The sequence below is a fragment of the Electrona antarctica genome (assembly GCF_951216825.1).
Source record: "Electrona antarctica genome assembly, chromosome: 23".
In the NCBI taxonomy this organism is placed as follows: domain Eukaryota; kingdom Metazoa; phylum Chordata; class Actinopteri; order Myctophiformes; family Myctophidae; genus Electrona; species Electrona antarctica.
The window spans coordinates 14,870,506-14,888,005 of record NC_136804.1 but is presented as its reverse complement, the minus strand read 5'-3'; the positions used below and the strand labels follow the sequence as shown (position 1 = coordinate 14,888,005).

Genomic DNA, 17,500 nt, shown 5'->3' with positions numbered 1-17,500 from the left:
GACTTTGTGTTCAGGTCCGTCAACATTCAAGGTACAAATCTTTCCTTTTACAAAAACACTAAACTATAGTGTGAAAGATATTGGGGGAAAAAAACGTTTCCCGGTGTACAAAAAGAAAAAGAAACAAAGACAGCCACTTCGAACGAGGCAAGTGAAATGTGTACCGCTTTAGGACGCGATGCCGGAGAGGAAGGGGACAGTCACGTTAAGGGAATGTACTGTATATCATCGCTGCCTGGTGGGAACCGTATGTCCAAAACCGTTCCCGATTCCTGATTGTACATTATATGAGGCTAATAATCACCAGGTAGGAAAGAAAAGGTGGTTACCCACCCCTGCAGTAGGTGATGCCTATACAGAATTGCAAACTTGAAAGAATGTTAATGAATTCTGCTTTGCTGGTTGAGTCCTGGGGACAGAATATGAACTAGTTGCAGTCTGGCTCCTTAGCCCTGAGGTGGAGAACCACAGTTGTATTGTGAGGGGATGACAATTATTCCGACTATATGGATTGGAATCAATTAAGCAGTCCCTGAAGCACAGATAGCTACTTGATATATATCAAAAAGAGAACTTGACAAATACAGTGTATTCAACCATTTCTGGAATGACATATCCGACGCGGGGTGGCCACCACATCGGGGGTGACCACAGGTTGAGGACCACTGCCCTACACAGCTGTGACACAGTAGGCGACGTGTTGTACCGTGGCGCAGAGGCCGCTGGTTCAGAAATTGTGTCCTGTACTCAGATTCAGTCGTTGCTGGTGAGATACATCGCCTACACAGTTGTGACGAATAATGTTTGTGCTCTTATTAGGAGCAACAGAGATAATGAGCTGGTATAGCATGTTGCTCAAGGGCACTTTGACAGAACGCATGGCTACAGTGGGGGGGGGGGGGGGGGGGGGTGAAACTGGGACATTGGTATAGTGTTATGCCTTCTTCATGTTTGGTTGTACGCCGTGTTGCGTACTGAAAATAGCTGACCAACGATCTAGCAGAGCTGCTATTTTCGGCGTGCGACACTGGTGCACAACAAAGTATAAATCAGGCTTTAGTCATTCAGTCAAGGTCTGACTGCCACGCGGGTGCACAGGCTTCTTGAATAAGAGAAGTACAACCACGGTTTGGTCAGTATGTGACTGTCACCTACACAGTGGTGACAGACAGGAAGGCATTGTGGACCTTCTTGGTGCCCTCTGGTGCCCTGGCTCCGTGGCTCATCAGTTCCTGTATGGTCATCCAGTTGTCCAGGATCTTCTTGTTGCGTCTCTTCAACATCTTCTTGTGGCTGAGCTCCACGATGTTGATCTCCTTCCTCCCGTCGACGCCGCTTCCCGACCCCTCCCTCATCAGGCAGTCCAGCCGGCTCTTCTGCATGAACTCCCTCCTCTTCCGTTGCTCCCTGGCCCGCGCCAGATGCTGCTTCCTCTCCTCCTTGCTCCAGTACCTCCCCATCTTCATCTCACTCATGGTGTCGTCGTCCGTCGTCATTCCGCCACTCCTCTCCTCCCGGATCCTCAGTGCCCGCTCGCGGAGGATGCGGTCACGTGCCGGCCGGCGCGCCACGTACCGGGTGCCGTCCGAACGGACTTTGACCTTCCACTCCAGGCGGGGCTCCCCGGGTCGGCCGTTTTCGCCGCGGTTCAGTGGGTCTTGGCAGATGCTGATCAGGCTCAGCTGGCTCTGGGAATACTCCAGAGAGTGCTGCTGGAGCAGCTGCTCCATGTAGCTCTGCAATATACAAGAATACATTGTCAGCATAGAATAGAACAACATTGAACAACCCAAAATTGAATGCTTAGTTGTATCTACCTGGAGAGGATTGCAGCCTCCTTGCCCATGGTGGGGAGCGGTGTGATAGGGTGAAGCATAAGGAAGCCCTCTTTGGGAACCTCTGGTCCTTCCTTTCTTCTCACACCTCTCGTCATCTGCAGGCAGGGCTGGGTCTGACTCTGAGGGCGAAGGGTTGCTCTGGTCTGGACTGCTGGAGATGACAGGGCCTGGGTCCGGTCTGTTTTTTTGGCTTTGTATCCCCTGGGGCTTGGTGATTGGGATAGGGCTGGAGGTGGTTGAGGATGAGAAGGAGGCCAGCCTCAGGTTCCTCTGATTCGTAAGGTTGACCCGTCTTTGCAGAGAGTGGTCCGGAGATCTCTCCATACCCAGCGGTGTGGACCGGGCACTGTCCGCCGTGTTGTAGGCACTGGAGCTGTCCTTGTCCCCACGGACTTTGTCGCTGTCTGACCTCTCCGGGTGCTCGTGGATGTCCGCCAGCCTGCCGGCACCTTGAAGCCGCCTGTGCCCTTCTTTTGGGCTCCATCCCGGAGAGCAGGACGAGGGCTGGGGCTTCCCGTCCTCGGGAGTCTGGCGGAGCTGGTGGGCCTGCATGATGCTCTGGCACTCCAGCTCAATGTTGTGAAGCTCCTCGTTTAACATCCTCAGCTCCTGCTCCACCCCAACCCCTCCTCCTCCACCACCTCCGCCGCCTCCCCCTCCCTGCTCCGTCACGCTACACTCTATGCTGTGTCGGATCGAGTACACGCCGCACTCCCCTCCATTTCGGATCTGACACTTAAGCTCCAGGAGCTGCTGGGACGTCGACGTCCTGGAGCTCTGGTGGTGGTCTCGGAGAACCACAGTCCCTCGGCTTCCCTGTCCTTGGCCCTGGGTGTGGGAATGCTCAGCCTTCCATCGATCCCGCAGGCCCTGGGCTGGACTCCTCCTGTGGGGCTTGGCCAGCCGGCGCTCCGGGCTTTCTCCGCTCCGTCCAAACCCACTGTCCTTGTCCTGGGTGTTGGAGGAACAGGTCGCCGTGTCTGTCGTCATGTCGTCTTCTGCTTGATTCTGGATTGAAAACGTGTTGTGTTAGGCTTGACATTCATTTCTTTTCTTCCCCCCTTTTCTCACCAATTTAGTCATTAGGACACTGAATTCTACCCCAGTGTTGTCCTGTGTTGTGGTCTTTTTGTTGTTTTGTTGTGGTTTTCGTCAGATGGTTGGGATGGCAGAAACTTTGCATCCTTGCTAACTCTGAAAGTCTGAATCCATTCCAACTCTACTGATATACTGTATATAGCAGTAGAGTTAGAATGCATTTAGAGTTAGCGAGGAGGCAAAGTTTCTGTTTCGGCTATATATTTATATTAGTGGTGTTCAGAGCGAAAAACAAATCATTACCAATACAGTTACAGAAGTAATTTGTGTTTAGCTCAGAGGATGAGGACCATAGAAGAAGACATGATTTTAAACATCTGTTCGCTCGGACTACACTAAAACAAATGTGCACTTCTGTTACAGGTATAAAGTTATGGAATTCACAAAACCAGGAGTTGATGAGTTGTACAACAGTGTTTCAGTTTAAGAAAGTGTTTAAAAAAGAAAAAATGATAAAATATGAATTAGAAGGTTAGATATAAGTGTTCTTTTGTTTCCTCAGCGTTGTCTTTGTTTGTTCTCTTGTTGAGCTCTATGTTCTTTGTCTTTGTTGTTTTTTCTTTCTTTTTTATTTGATGTAATCATGGTGATGTATGGTTGGTAGCAGCATCAATTAGATGTTTTTTTTAATGATAGGGGCAGGTATAAATAAGATTTATCTTCTTCCTGCTCCTTTTCTTTTCCGATATGGAATATGTAAAAAATAAGTACAAAGTAAAAATGAATATGATCATGTAAAACCATAACTGAAATGAAATAAATAAATATGAAATGAAATTAAATTCAATTACATTTATAGCTATTTTACCTGCTGGTCCCAGGAAGTGAACTGGGAACTTTCTGACAACATTGAAGAACACTTCTCAAAGCTTTAGACCGCCACTGCCCCAGCCCCCCACCCCCCCTCTCTCTCTCTCTCTACTCTCACCTCCTCCTCCTCTCTTCTGTTGGCCTTCTCCTTCCTCCTCTCCTCCATGATCTCCATCTTCAGCTCCTCCAGGAGCGCTCTCTGCTCCTCATCCAGCCACACCTCCTCATCCAGCTGAAAGAAAGAACACAGCACACTGACACCATGCTCTGTGCGTGCGTGCGTGCGTGTGTGCGTGCGTGCGTGTGTGCGTGCGTGCGTGCGTGCGTGCGTGCGTGCGTGCGTGCGTGCGTGAGCCCCAAGCAATCATGCCATGATGCTGTGCAGTCAACATGGAAACGAAAGGCACTTAACAGGCAACTGCTGTTATCTGACAAGACATAGGCTGTCAAATAGTGCCATTATTTATGTGTGCGCGCGTGTGCGCGTGTTTACCTGCATCTCCGGTCTAGTCACAAGCAGTCTGATTCTTCTGATATCCACACTTGACAACAGGCTCACAGCTTTCTCTCTATCTTTGTGCACTTCACAGCCGTTTATCTGGACAGTCAAATAAGACACAAACGAGCGTGTTTAATGCACTGTGTGTATAAGGTTTTACTGCATACATTCGGAGAGATGAATCTTCCAGATTCCAGTGGTTCTCAAAGTGGTTCTCACTTTAAACTGGCTGAAAAAAAATATGTTTTTAACAACACAAATCGTGTATGGGGGTCTCTGACACAACATATTTTCAGATGGTAAGTCTGCTGCAAAATAGATATTAAATTGGGGGTACTTGACAGGTAAGTTTGACACGCACGTCTTATTACTGTGCATTTTGATTGGATGAGAGTCATTCAAATGAATGTTCCCGGTAACAGCACTCAGACAGCATGTCTATAAGTATCACTTCACCTTATGTACCATATACCTGTAACCTAGCAACGGGCACCAGCTGTCATAAACAGCCACATTAACCAGAATCAGTTTGATACTGGCTGGAAATGTATTGTAAATCTACAGTTTTTGAATAGGCATAGATTATTTTTTTATTTTTTTTTAACCAAAAACTGATGACCAGTTTAGGGTTACCGCAAATACAAACTGTTTTCCTACTTACACTCGAGGTCCCCTAGAAGGGTACTGTAGAAAGGGTTTGTGGAATAATCTTTCATAATAATGTTTTGTCAATACTTCATGACTTGACATCCAATATGATACATAATGAAAACAAAACTGGAATAATCACAGAAATGCACAGGAGCAAGTGCTATAAACGTGAGATATTGGTGCCCTGTCTCGTGTAAATTTATTCAAATACTGTTTCTGGAAAACCACGCCAAACATTTGTTTTTGCCTGAGTGGACCCACTGAACGTTGCTCACAATGTTTGATGTTGCTTTGTCTTTCCTCCTCGCCTGAATCTTTCGATTAACTGTGCGTTGCATGCTTATAGATGCCTTAAAGTACAAACATTACACACAAATTGTATATTGATTACACATTCTCAACAACAACAGCATAAGCATGTATTTGCAGAATGTGTCCGACATTCAGGCATTCCTTTCCGCATTATACATTAACTATTGTGCCGATGATGGTTAATTAAGTATATGCGGAGGTTTCAAGAGTGCGTTGATTACATGGTATATTGATTACGCACACGGATGTTACAGTGTGCATTTCTGTAATGTGCTGGTCAATTTAGTATGAGTACCTGTCATCTTTGCTTTGTCTTAGTAGAACTACAGTAGTGCAAGGGTGAGCAATACGAAACTAAAATGCCATTCTTTGATTTCTCTTTGTTCTAAATCAGGAGTTCCCCAACTTGTTGATCTCGAGACCTACCCGGAACACAAACTTTTAAAAATACACGATAATTGAATCACCCATTTTCAACATATCTGAAAATGGTTGTCACTAATGCTCATGATAATATGGTACCATGTTTGTCTATTCGGTTTCACAGGAGGGCTGTGGACAGTTCAGAAACCGGCCTGCATGCCAGTGATATTAATGATGGGCAATCCAAGATAACAAAAACAGGGTTTCTATTCTTGGAAATATTATAATGTAAATACATTGTTCTCACATTAACACAAAAAAGGAAGAAAGTAAATTTTATTATGAGCATTAGTGAGGAGCAATTATGAAAATGAAGTTGGCCTCTGTTTCTGAAATCATTACTACTATTTTTTGTCAGAAAATGTTTTGGGTAAACACATAATCTGAGACGTGCCCCATCACCCTCTCATCCTCGTTATCCACCTTCCTCTGCTCTCGCTTGCACTCTCTAGCTCTCACTATATATATATATCTCTCCTTCCATTTATAAAATAATAACCTGTACAACATTGAAACTATAGTATACCAGGTAAACAATGAACCTTGCTGGTCTCTCTCAGTGCATTCCATGAGAAAGGCTTGGTGTGGTACAGGTAGCATGCCACTGATGTTTCTCTCTCTCTCTCTCTCTCTCTCTCTCTCTCTCTCTCTGCCCCCCCCCACATCCAGACATACAATTAACTCCTCCATGACAGGTGGCGTTCATCTTTTCCTCACTAGAGTAATGGGACTGTCAGGAGGAGATAATAGGGCCAGCAGTAACAGTCGAGCCCCCCGACTTCCCCCGCCCAATCACTCACACTATTGGGAAACACTTTGCGACACAGAGGAGCGAAGCTTGTAGGGGAGAGCGGCGGATGGGAAATAATTGTTATGCAGAAAGGTACAGTATGCAGGGATTTTGTGTGTGCCTAGTTTTTTGAGGCGTTGAATTATTATTAAAATTATTATTATTATTATTTTTCTAGGACCCACAAATTAAAGATATCATAAATATTGGCATTTTTCTCATTTTATTTTGAATGCCAGTCTGGAACGGAAGCCTGTGTCTCAACCAATCACAGTCTCAGCAGAAGGTCCCATTATATCCAGGGACAAGGAAAAAAACCAAACAAAACAAAAGAAAAAGGGCATCTATTGTTAGGTATGTCCATGACCAGGGATATGTTCTAAAAGTGTTTTTATTTATGTATTTAGTTATATTTTTGAGCTGTGGAGCCACTCACAGGTCTGTCTGTCTGTCTGTCTGCCGTCTGTCTGTCTGTCTGTCTGTACGTTTGAGCACAGAATGTGCTCATATGATTGGACATCATTGTGATGAAAGGCACCGCTCATTTTACACAAGTCTGTTTGTGTGAGGTTTAGCGATGATTTGATTGGCTGATCACCCCATAGCGATGATATGATTGGCTGAGCAAAGTATATATTGAGGATAAAAAGTGAGGGCAGAAAATTGAGGACGCCAGTTGTGATTGGCCGGAATGACAATGGAAATGATATGATTGGCTGAGCACGGAATGTGATGTATGTATGATGATGTATAAGACCCCAAACGTCACACAAGTGTGATTTTTTGTAATGTATTTGCCTGCAGAGTGGAGACCCCCATACGAGATTTGTGTCATTAAAAGTCGGTGGGGTCCGCGGACCTCTGGGAGTGTAGAAAAGCGATGCGCACGCCTGGGACAACCCAGGGACTTGGACGTGGCGCGACAACCAGAGGAGGGCACCAGCCGCACCGGCCGGCCCCGAGTACCCCACCCTTAAGTAACGTTAAGCACAAGTTTGATTCAGAAGAAGGTCAAAATGTAATTACCCACTCACAAAATGGACTGTGTGTAGCCTATAGGATATGCCTATGGTTGAAGGCAGTATGACCCTTTAACCACTTAAACCCTATGACTTTGTAAACTGGACCTGAGACCAAAAATAGTCAATCTGCAAGCTCACAGCATGCAGTTTGCAGAGAAATAAATAGACTGCGAGAGAGAGAGAGAGAGAGAGAGAGAGAGAGAGAGAGAGAGAGAGAGAGAGAGAGAGAGAGAGAGAGAGAGAGAGAGAGAGAGAGAGAGAGAGAGAGAGAGAGGTGTGAGACAGATGGAGAGAGAAGGTGTGAGACAGACGGAAAGAGAGGGAGACTCAAGAGGTGCTACAGAGTGATGTAGTACCTGCTAACCAGCATTAAGGACTTTAATCTCCCTGCTAAAGTGTGGCGATAAAATATGCATGCTGCCCGCTACACTGAAGACAATGGCCTGGCCGGCCCATAAAATGGCTGCATTACAACTGGCAGTGGCACGGCTGTGTCTGTGTTAGTTAGCGAGTATGTGTGTGCGTTTCGATGGAAGATAACATATCGGTGATGTGTGTTAGCGGTATTGGATAGCTTTGGATGGCCCGCCAAAAATTGAGAAACACTGTTCCATTATTCTTTTCTCATGATTATATCCTAATCCAGCACCCTGACAGCTGATGTGTGTACCCTTTCAATTTCAGAGATAAACTAGAAAAAGTGCCCTTCTGGGCACATGTCTCCACCAGGAGGATAGGACTGTGTGAGATGTTTGGCAAAATGTTTAGGAGTAATATAAACATGTTTTTTTGTTTGTTAGTTTTTTGCAACAATTTTCTTCATTTTGTTGAGGAAATGCAGAGTGCCTGGTGACGCCAATTGGATGATTTGAGGCATTTTGTTCCAAAAATGTGTTTTGCAAAAATCAACCTGTTGGTGGCGCTATAACAGGCCAATGTGAAAAGGGTGGGATATATTTCTCAGCCTAGTAAGAAAATGTGTGAAAGATTTCACGTAAATTGCATGCTGCGTTCATGATTTGAGGCTTTTGTTCAAAACGGGGCAATCTTGCAAACTGTGAAAGCCAATTATAGCCAATTAGGATGGAATATGAAATATCGGACAGATCCGACTTGAGCACATGACCATAGAGATACTGTGTAACGATTTGTGAGATTTTTGGACAGATGCGGAAAATGCAGGTCAAAGATTTGTCCTTGGCCTCTAGGGAGTGTGCATGCAACGTTTCACGCAGATCGGTGCAGTTTTAGGTAAAAAATGTGAAAAGCTGCCTCATGGTGGCGCTATAACAGGCCGTTCTGGAAAATGTGGGGCAGAGGTTCATCATTGGCATCCAGGGAGTGTGTGTGCAAAGTTTGGCATCGACCGGGTTAACGGTGCCGGAGATTAGCTGGTAACGGACGGACGGAAGGACGGACGGACGGACACACGGACGGAGTGCAAAACATACTCTCTCCCCATGCCTTCGGCCTGGTGGAGACAATAATACTGTATGCATTATCGTCTGCTGACATTTGAGCATGTATCTATATGCCCACATATGTGTGTATGTGTGCGTGCTCACACCATGTGTGTGTGCGTGTGCGTGGGTGTGTGTGTGTGTGTGTGTGTGTGTGTGTGTGTGTGTGTCAACTTATATATGTGCGTTCATAAGGCGTCCTTGTGTGCACTGCCTTTGTCAACAGAGATAAAAAGCACACACCTGTAGGATGCGATCTCCCTCTTTGATATGTCCGTCTCTCGCTGCTATGCTGTTAGGCTCCACCTAGCAGAACAAAACAAGAACACAAATCAACAGTGGTGACAAAAAAGGAAAAAGTCACCGTATGCACGGTTCCCTTTGTAACCTATATTCATTGTGTCCTTTAGTGCGACAATAGATAAGCTAGCGATGCACAAGACTGAGATTCATCACTGTTGCTGTTTTCCCTGCCAGTGCCAGAGGTGTAGCAGTGCCGGCGGGCAACCCCACCTCCTCCTTATTATCTGCAAATTGTTGTTGTCTGGCAGAAACCTTGTATGTCCTTATATCTTGTTCAACTTTTGTATGAATGAATGCCTTTATTGCAGACTCAGGGTCCATAGAGAAACATACAAAACACAAAATACAATAATGTATGATTTTGACGTTACTTTAAAGTAGGTTGGGTAGTTGGGTAGTGAAAATAGTCGATCTACAGGCTCACATTGCGTCCTTCCAGGTGTGTTACTTCCATCTCCTGAACAGTAACGGCTTTGGACATACAAGGTTTCCACCCGACAGCGACGAGAACCTGTAAGGTTTTCCAGGAATGTGCTTTAATCTTCTCTTTTCTCACTATCCTGTGGTCACAGTGGGTGATGTATTAATTTTGATGTCGTGTTCTTTCTTTAAACCCGGATTTCAAGGGGCCATCAACCTTTCTCGTCGCACAGGGGAAACCAAATCAACCCTCCAATCCAAGCAAGAGTGAGGAAAATAAGTTATGAGTTATTCAAAGGACGGCTGCGATATGAGACCCACAACAGGCGAGGGGGGTAGGGACGGGGGGCAGGGGGAGCAGGTGGGGGGCTGTGTGTATAGGAAGAAGAAAAAAAAGAAATAATAATATTGCATTTCCAATCACAAGAGCGAGCAGTCAGCCGTTCCAGCGGCAGCTCAAACAGAACGGGGAACCGAGATGAAGGGGAATCGTAGATATGACAGCTTGTGGATTTCATTATTCCATATTCCGTGTTTGTGGGGGTTTATTAAGCTTGGCGATGTGGCCTGTGATGGCGAAGCGCCCGTGCCCGAATTGTGTCAACAACATAGCCATCCGGCAGTGCCATATCGGGGAGCAAATACATCGTAATGGCGACAGAAAAGCCCGAATCCACTCGCTTCTTGTGTTTGCTCTGCTTCATTCATTTGCGGGGATTTCTTTCCTCATCACATGGGTAACGTGCCATGCTGAGGCCCTTTCATCACATAAATGAGTGGAGGGAAAGTGGAGGGAAAGAGTGAGAGAGATTGTGAGGGAACAGTAGGGAGAGCAGTGGCTCGTGGTACCAAAAATGTGACGTGCACGCATGGAACGGAACAGTGCACACGCGTACCCCGTGGTCACTTACACAACAGGTTTACTGGCGGTGAGCGTGCCCCCCTAGATTAACAACGTGTCAATATACCCAAATCAATGTACAATTTACAATTTAGGTATTTAGCAGATGCTCTTAATCCAGAGCGATGTACAGTATAAGCAAGAACAAATACATGGTAATACATCATATACATAAAGATATCATCATGAATCATACATAAGCTAAGAACCTAACAGTGGAATGTCTACATAAAATGCCATCTAGTAAGTTAGATAAGTTGCACCTTTGCATAAGATCGTCGGGGCTAGGGCAAGTGGTACGGCAAGTGCTACGGGCTAAGATGGAGGGTTTACACACTTACTAAACTGCAGAATCACTCCCAATCTTCCACTGTAGACTGTAAACTTTACAGTCTACGGCGGAAGATTGGGAGTGATTCTGCAGTTCTGACTGCAATGGGAAGTGCATTCCATAGTTTTGGAGCCAGAAGAGAGGAGAAGAGTTTGGGACGTGTGGAGCGTTGTCCCGGCGTTTTTAGTGAAGGTACTTCCAGCTTCCCTGCGTTGGCTGATCTGAGCGCGCGGGAGGGTTTGTAGGGTTCGATCAGACTTGCAAGATATGGGGGTGCCATACCTTTGGTTGCTCAATTGGCATCAAATGGCACTACTTTGCATAACAAGAGGTTTAACCGTTTACCTCAACGTTCTCATATACGGTAAGCAACACAGCAGTATTGTAGTGGTGTTCTGCATGCAACAAGAATGCCTCCAGCCTCCTCCTCCATCAAAGAGATTTGTCCAAAGCAAACGTTTTAGTTTCGCTACTGCAGCGCAGTAAAGACGTTGTCTGATTGTTTGAAGTCTACTTTTGTTTTGTGTTTGTGTCATACACTCATACACTATGAACTACTGTAGGCGCATGACGTCATTAACATGCTGTGGTATAATATCACCATTACACCACTGAGGGAGAGGGAAGTACTGTACCCAATAAAATCACCAGTGTTATTTAATGTATCCATTTGTAACTCAGAGTGTACCAATGAAACCAAATGGACCATTATGGTTACATTGGTGCACTCTCTGAGTTGTTAATTTTCTGGGTTTTACTGCAGGAAGACACTGTATAGGATAAAACGAGTGAGAGAGGGGCCAAGATACGGAAGTCACAGTAGATTATGCCGCAGACACGCGCGTAGATGCATCTCAATTGAACACAATCAACGTCTCCTATTTTATTTCCTACAACACGTCCCAGAGGGATCAGCCGCCGCTGGTACGCCAGCCCAACAAACATCGCTGCCTGCCAGCATCCTCAACAAATGCTCCCGTGCGTTTTGTTGTCCCTCCCGTTGATATCAAAAGAGAAAACAAAAACTTACTGGAACTGGGAAAGAAGAGAGTAAGAAGAAAGGAGAGCTAGAGAAAGAGAAACTGTAGCTATACCCAAAGTCATGCAGACATTACCCACATGCATTTTAATGAGGCGAGGATTAGCATTTTGATCCTTTTTATCAGGAGGTGCGGCAGCACACTTGTTCTCACAGGCTGTTGAGATGCGGGATTAACCGCCCTTTATTTATTTTCATACAGTGCTGCATGTTTTTTACCATCTTCTTTTAGAAGAACAAGAGAAACACCAGGGGAAGGGCGGGATGTGCGGCCCACGTGCACATGCAGAAGCACGTGCACGTGCACCTCCACGTTCGATTAAAACAAGTACTTTTGAAATTGACGCAGAAAGAAACGGAACGCACTGTTGTGTCCTTTTAAACGGGACATTGTTTAATTATCGAGACGACACCCATAATCCCTGCACTGAGCCCTGCCGTCTGTAATTGGATTGAAACAGCACCTGAAGTCAAAGTAATCATATCATCTAATAGACTCACTAATGCTTTGAGCCTCCTCTAGGCATAGGATTTGCCTTTGTGTAATAATGATTTCTCTGTCCATAACCACATATTCACTGTTTTTGGAGAGAGAGAGAGAGAGAGAGAGAGAGAGAGAGAGAGAGAGAGAGAGAGAGAGAGACAGAGAGAGAGAGAGAGAGAGAAATATGATTCAGGAAACCTTTGAGATTCAAGAGTTGATAATACTGTTAAAGGGGAATTCCATGCTAGAAGGCTTTCTTACCTTTATTTGTAGTTGTTACGTCCCCACCAAAGAGGTCCAAGTGTTATTTTGTGCAAAAGTGCATTATTGGCTATTTCCCCTAATATAAGCCCTCAATGGGGTTTTGTGCTAATTTGCTTATTTCCATCAAAATAAGTAGTAAAGTGTGCCGCTTGGGATACTATTTACATTATAAATAGAGGATATAAAATATAGATCTTTGAGCGATGGAAATAAGCGAATTAGCACAACGCCCCATTCAATTCAATGCAATTCAATTAAATTCATTGAGGGCTTAATAATGCGCTTTTGCACAAAATAACACCTGGACCTCTTTGGTGGGGACGTAACAACTACAAATAAAGGTAAGAAAGCCTTCTAGCATGGAATTCTCCTTTAAATAATAGTAATATGTTTTCAATACGTTTAATTTGTGGGGTGTTAATAATTTTTTTAGGCATAGGTGTCCCATTTTTTTATTTCTTTGTTTCCTCTCTCTCTCTCTCTTAGTGTGTTGGGTGTGTGTTGGGTGTGTGTTGGGTGTGCATGAGGGGATGATGTTTAGTGTGTTGGGTGTGCATGAGGGGATGATGTGTGTGTTGGGTGTGCATGAGGGGATGATGTGTGTGTTGGGTGTGCATGAGGGGATGATGGGAAAGGAGAATGTGTCATTTAACACCCGGCAGGAGACGGGGAAGGGTTGTTAAGTCAAGACTAATTAAAGACCTCAATTAAAATGAGTGGGACGGGAACGAGAAATGAGGAGGCGAGGCGGGGAAGAATCCCATTTCAAACTTGAGTTCCTTCCTAGCCGTGCAGGCAGCTCATTTTCAGTCAATGTTTGACTGAAATAATTTCATGATAATTCTGTTGGTAGGCACTCTGGCATTTGGTTAAAAAAAAGAAAAGGACGCAGAATCCAAATGGGAATTGGCGCTATCTGTTAATTACTTCTTAACAGGGAGGGAATTGATGACAAGGACAGTGGGTTTGATTTTACCGGGTGCATCGAAACTCCCACACATGGATGCAGTCGAGAGCGCTTGATTATGAGTCGATCCAGCATGCACCAGGGAGCGGGGTGGGAGTATTTTGGAGAATAAATGAGATTTCCCTGAGCTGAACATGAAATAAATCCCACTCATTGTCATTGTTCAGTTGTTACTTAAGGTTGTACTGTCACTTCCATTTCCCCCCATCCTCCCCCTTCCCCCTCTAGAAGGATTGGTTAAAGAAAATCTGCTGTCATTCCATTTTCTTGTCTGTCTTTCATTCTTCCTCCCTGCATCCTGTAACTCAGCTATTCCCAACCTGTTGGCCGCCCGGGACATGAGTATATTACGTGGGCTCCCAAATAATTGGACAATCAGTATAATTGTAATGCTAATATAACATTAAAAAATATATATATGTTAAAAAAAAATATTGGGGGATGCTCTTATTCATCACACATCATCATACATCACATCCCGTGCTCAGCCAATCAAATCATCAGTACACACACACACACACACACACACACACACACACACACACACACACACACACACACACACACACACACACACACACACACACACACACACACACACACACACACACACGCACACACGTGACGTGACGTGAGCGATTATAGTGAGGACCATTTACATGAAGATAGGTCACAATCCTGATAGGTTGAGAACGGGCGAAGTGCTCCTTTAACAAGGTCCCTTAAAGCAGTGGTTCCCAAAGTGGGGTCTGGGGTCTCCTATAGGGGTCCTTCAAAGTCGTACGATTTGTCACACACGTTACCGCAGTGAAATTTGTCCTCCGCATTTGACCCATCTCTTGGAGCGGTGAGCTGCAGCCGTGCCGCGCTCGGGAATCATTTGATTAATTGATTTGACCCCACAATACAACCCATTAATGCTGAGTGCCAAGCAGGGAGGCATTGGGTCCAATTTGGCTATCTATTTTACAGTCTTTGGTATGACCCGGCCGGGGATCGAACCCCAACCTCCCAGTTTCAGGACGGACACTCTAACCACAAGGCCACTGTCCGTCCTTGAGAGAGTTCCCGGGGTCCCCAGCTAAATGATAGTTAGGAACCAAATGGACCATTCTTTCTTTCTTTCTTTCTTTAACCTTTATTTATTCAGGGAAGTCAGTTGAAAGCAAGCTCTATTTTTCAATAACGCCCTGATTACAGTACACATAACATACAATATAAACACAAATACATTACAGGATAAGAAACAGTTTAGAGTGAACAAGTACAGCTGGATCTCAAATGGATCCTTACAAGTCTTTTAAAACGTTCAAGTGAAATCAAGTTGTTCGGTTTTAAGATTGATTGTAGACAGTTCCACATGTGAGGTGCATATAGTAATGAAAGGCTGTTTTACACAATTCAGAATTCACAATGGGGACTTCTAACATAAGGTAGTTTTGGGAGCGGGTGTGATGTTGGCCAGTTTTGGGATGTAATAGGCTGGCAGGCATTTTTTAAGTAAGGCTTTGTAGATAAAAACAGTGCAGTGTTGTTCTCGTCTCTTAGCCAATGAAGGCCAACCAACCTTATCATACAACCTACAGTGATGGGTGAGGAACCCATCTCCAGTTATAAACCGGAGGGCAGAGTGTGTCGAGTGGTGTTAGTGATGACGGAGCTGCATGCATATAGATAATATCACCATAGTCGATAACTGATAAAATTGTGCTTTGAATCAGCTGCTTCCTATTGTTTGAATTGAAGCAAGCTTTGTTTCGATAGAAGAATGCTAGTTTTGGTTTAAGTTTAGTGATGAGTTGTGAAATGTGGGTTTTAAATGATAGTTTGTTGTCTAACCAGAAGCCCAGATATTTATAGATTGAGACTCTTTCAATAGGAGTCCCTTCACTAGTTGTTATGTTAAGGTTTGTTTCAGTGGCATTTGGTTTTTTAGAGAAAACAATGAATTTTGTTTTTCCAGGGTTTAAAAGCAGTTTGAGATTGGTGAGGGCCTGTTGAATTTTGTGGAAATATGTTTGTAGGTTTTGAAAAGCTAGATCAACTGAGGGGGGCGACTGAATAGATGACGGTGTCGTCCGCGTAAAGATTGATTGATTGATTGATTGAAATATTTATTAACAGTTTGCAGAATTACAGTACATTTCAAGCACAAACTCAATACAAAGACCCAATTAAGCATTACACTTGTTTACAAGAGGGTCCACCTTGTTCAATTCATCAAAACATTTAGAGACGTACAAATAGACACTTCTATATAATATAGTCAAAGAACAGAACAGGAATTCATCATAAGGGAGGTAAAAAGGGAAAAGAAACATATACAGTGAGGGGAAAAAGGGGTGGGCGGTGGGATTCAAATTTTACGGAGGCCAGATGTACTGCACTATTTGTAACTCCACTGCTAAAATCATTTATAAAAAGTGTGAATAGAATCGGGGCTAGGATCGAAACTTGAGGGACCCCCTTGCTGATATTTAAAAACTTTGAAGTGTAGCCGTCAGCTATAACAGCTTGCGATCTTTCAGAAAGATAGCTTTTAAACCAGTTGCAAGACTTCTGATCAAGGCCAATAGCCTTCAACCTTTTTAAAAGTAGATCATGGTCTACACTATCAAATGCCTTAGAAAGGTCAATAAATAATGCAACACAGTCCTGTTTTTTGTCCAGGGCATGCACAAGGTCATTTACCACCGTAGTGGCAGCTGACGCAGTACTGTGTCCTTGTCTAAAACCTGATTGGTGGCAGTTTAAGATGTTATTTCGGGATGAAAAGGATTTGAGTTGGGTATTGATCAGTTGCTCTAAAATCCCATAAAATTATGGGTCTGTATCTCAGAGAGTGTACAAATTGAACCAAATGGACCCTTATGGGTCTGTAACTCATAGAGTGTACAAATGGAACCAAATAGACCCGTTAGGGTCGATTTGGTTCCATTTGTACACTCTCATAGTTAAATTAACTTTGATTTTACGATATACATTGGGGTCCCAGAGATAGAAATGCCATTAAATAGGGGACCGTAGCCTAATTCAGGTCAAACCGGGGGCCTTGAAATGAAAATGGTTGAAAATCACTGCTAGAGCAGTAAAGATCTTCTCTTATGGGGGTCCTTGGCATATATTTCAAATGGGGGGGCCTGCAGGCTAATGAGTATCATGTTGGGGGTCCTTAATTGACATGAAAGAGTTTGAGAAGCACTGCCTTAACCCATTTTGGGGCGGGAACCCCTTTTGGTGTTAGCATTATGTTATGCTTTAGCTATTGAAAAATAGCAGATCTACAAGCTCATAGCGTGCCACCGAGTGGCGCGCTACGAGCTTGTAGGTCTGCTATTTTTGAAAAATCGAAGAACGACTGACATAGAAACATAGCTTTTTCAGAAAACTGTCAGGATGTAGAAGACATGTTTAGAATCTGATCTCAGGTCAAAATGCCTTAAAGGTCACGCGGGGTGTCTTTACCTGACTGACGTAGATGGCTGGTTCGTCCTCATCGTCCGTTCTGTAGCACAGCGTCAAGCCCAGCTTCTCCTTGTTGCTCTGGCGACACAGCTCCACTTCCTGTGACACGCACGCACGCACGCACGCGCACACGCACACGCACACGCACACGCCACACCACACACACACAAAGTTAAGGCATTGAAGTTCAACCCACCACAATCCTGGCTTTCTTGGAAAATACAATATTTCTGTGTGGGATGATTTTGAGGATGGCTAATGAATAGACATCAAAGATGAGGAAAGACCTCTGATCAATTGAAACGTCTCGCTGCTCCTGCAGTTCTAATGAATACTAAAAAAATAACTGATTTGTGATCAGTTTGAATGGTTCAAAGCTATGAGGACCTACATATATGCTGTGGATTCAGGCAAAACCCCTCA

The 17,500-nt window shown here is 44.5% G+C and overlaps 2 protein-coding genes across 2 annotated transcripts in view; both read right to left on the bottom strand.

Moving 5' to 3' along the window:
• Window positions 1–1,151: 1,151 nt before the first annotated feature.
• Window positions 1,152–17,500, bottom strand: part of LOC306916227 (PDZ domain-containing RING finger protein 4-like) — a gene marked incomplete at both ends in the record, with an annotated part of 69,027 nt that continues 52,678 nt past the window's right edge. The window contains 6 exons of the mRNA XM_079494037.1: window positions 1,152–1,736; window positions 1,818–2,846; window positions 3,865–3,978; window positions 4,240–4,344; window positions 9,147–9,209; window positions 17,078–17,176. Coding sequence (XP_079350163.1) covers window positions 1,152–1,736; window positions 1,818–2,846; window positions 3,865–3,978; window positions 4,240–4,344; window positions 9,147–9,209; window positions 17,078–17,176 — 1,995 coding nt within the window. The remainder of the gene's footprint in view (window positions 1,737–1,817; window positions 2,847–3,864; window positions 3,979–4,239; window positions 4,345–9,146; window positions 9,210–17,077; window positions 17,177–17,500) is intronic.
• Window positions 17,265–17,500, bottom strand: part of LOC306916298 (PDZ domain-containing RING finger protein 4-like) — a gene marked incomplete at both ends in the record, with an annotated part of 18,596 nt that continues 18,360 nt past the window's right edge. The window contains one exon of the mRNA XM_079494132.1: window positions 17,265–17,332. Coding sequence (XP_079350258.1) covers window positions 17,265–17,332 — 68 coding nt within the window. The remainder of the gene's footprint in view (window positions 17,333–17,500) is intronic.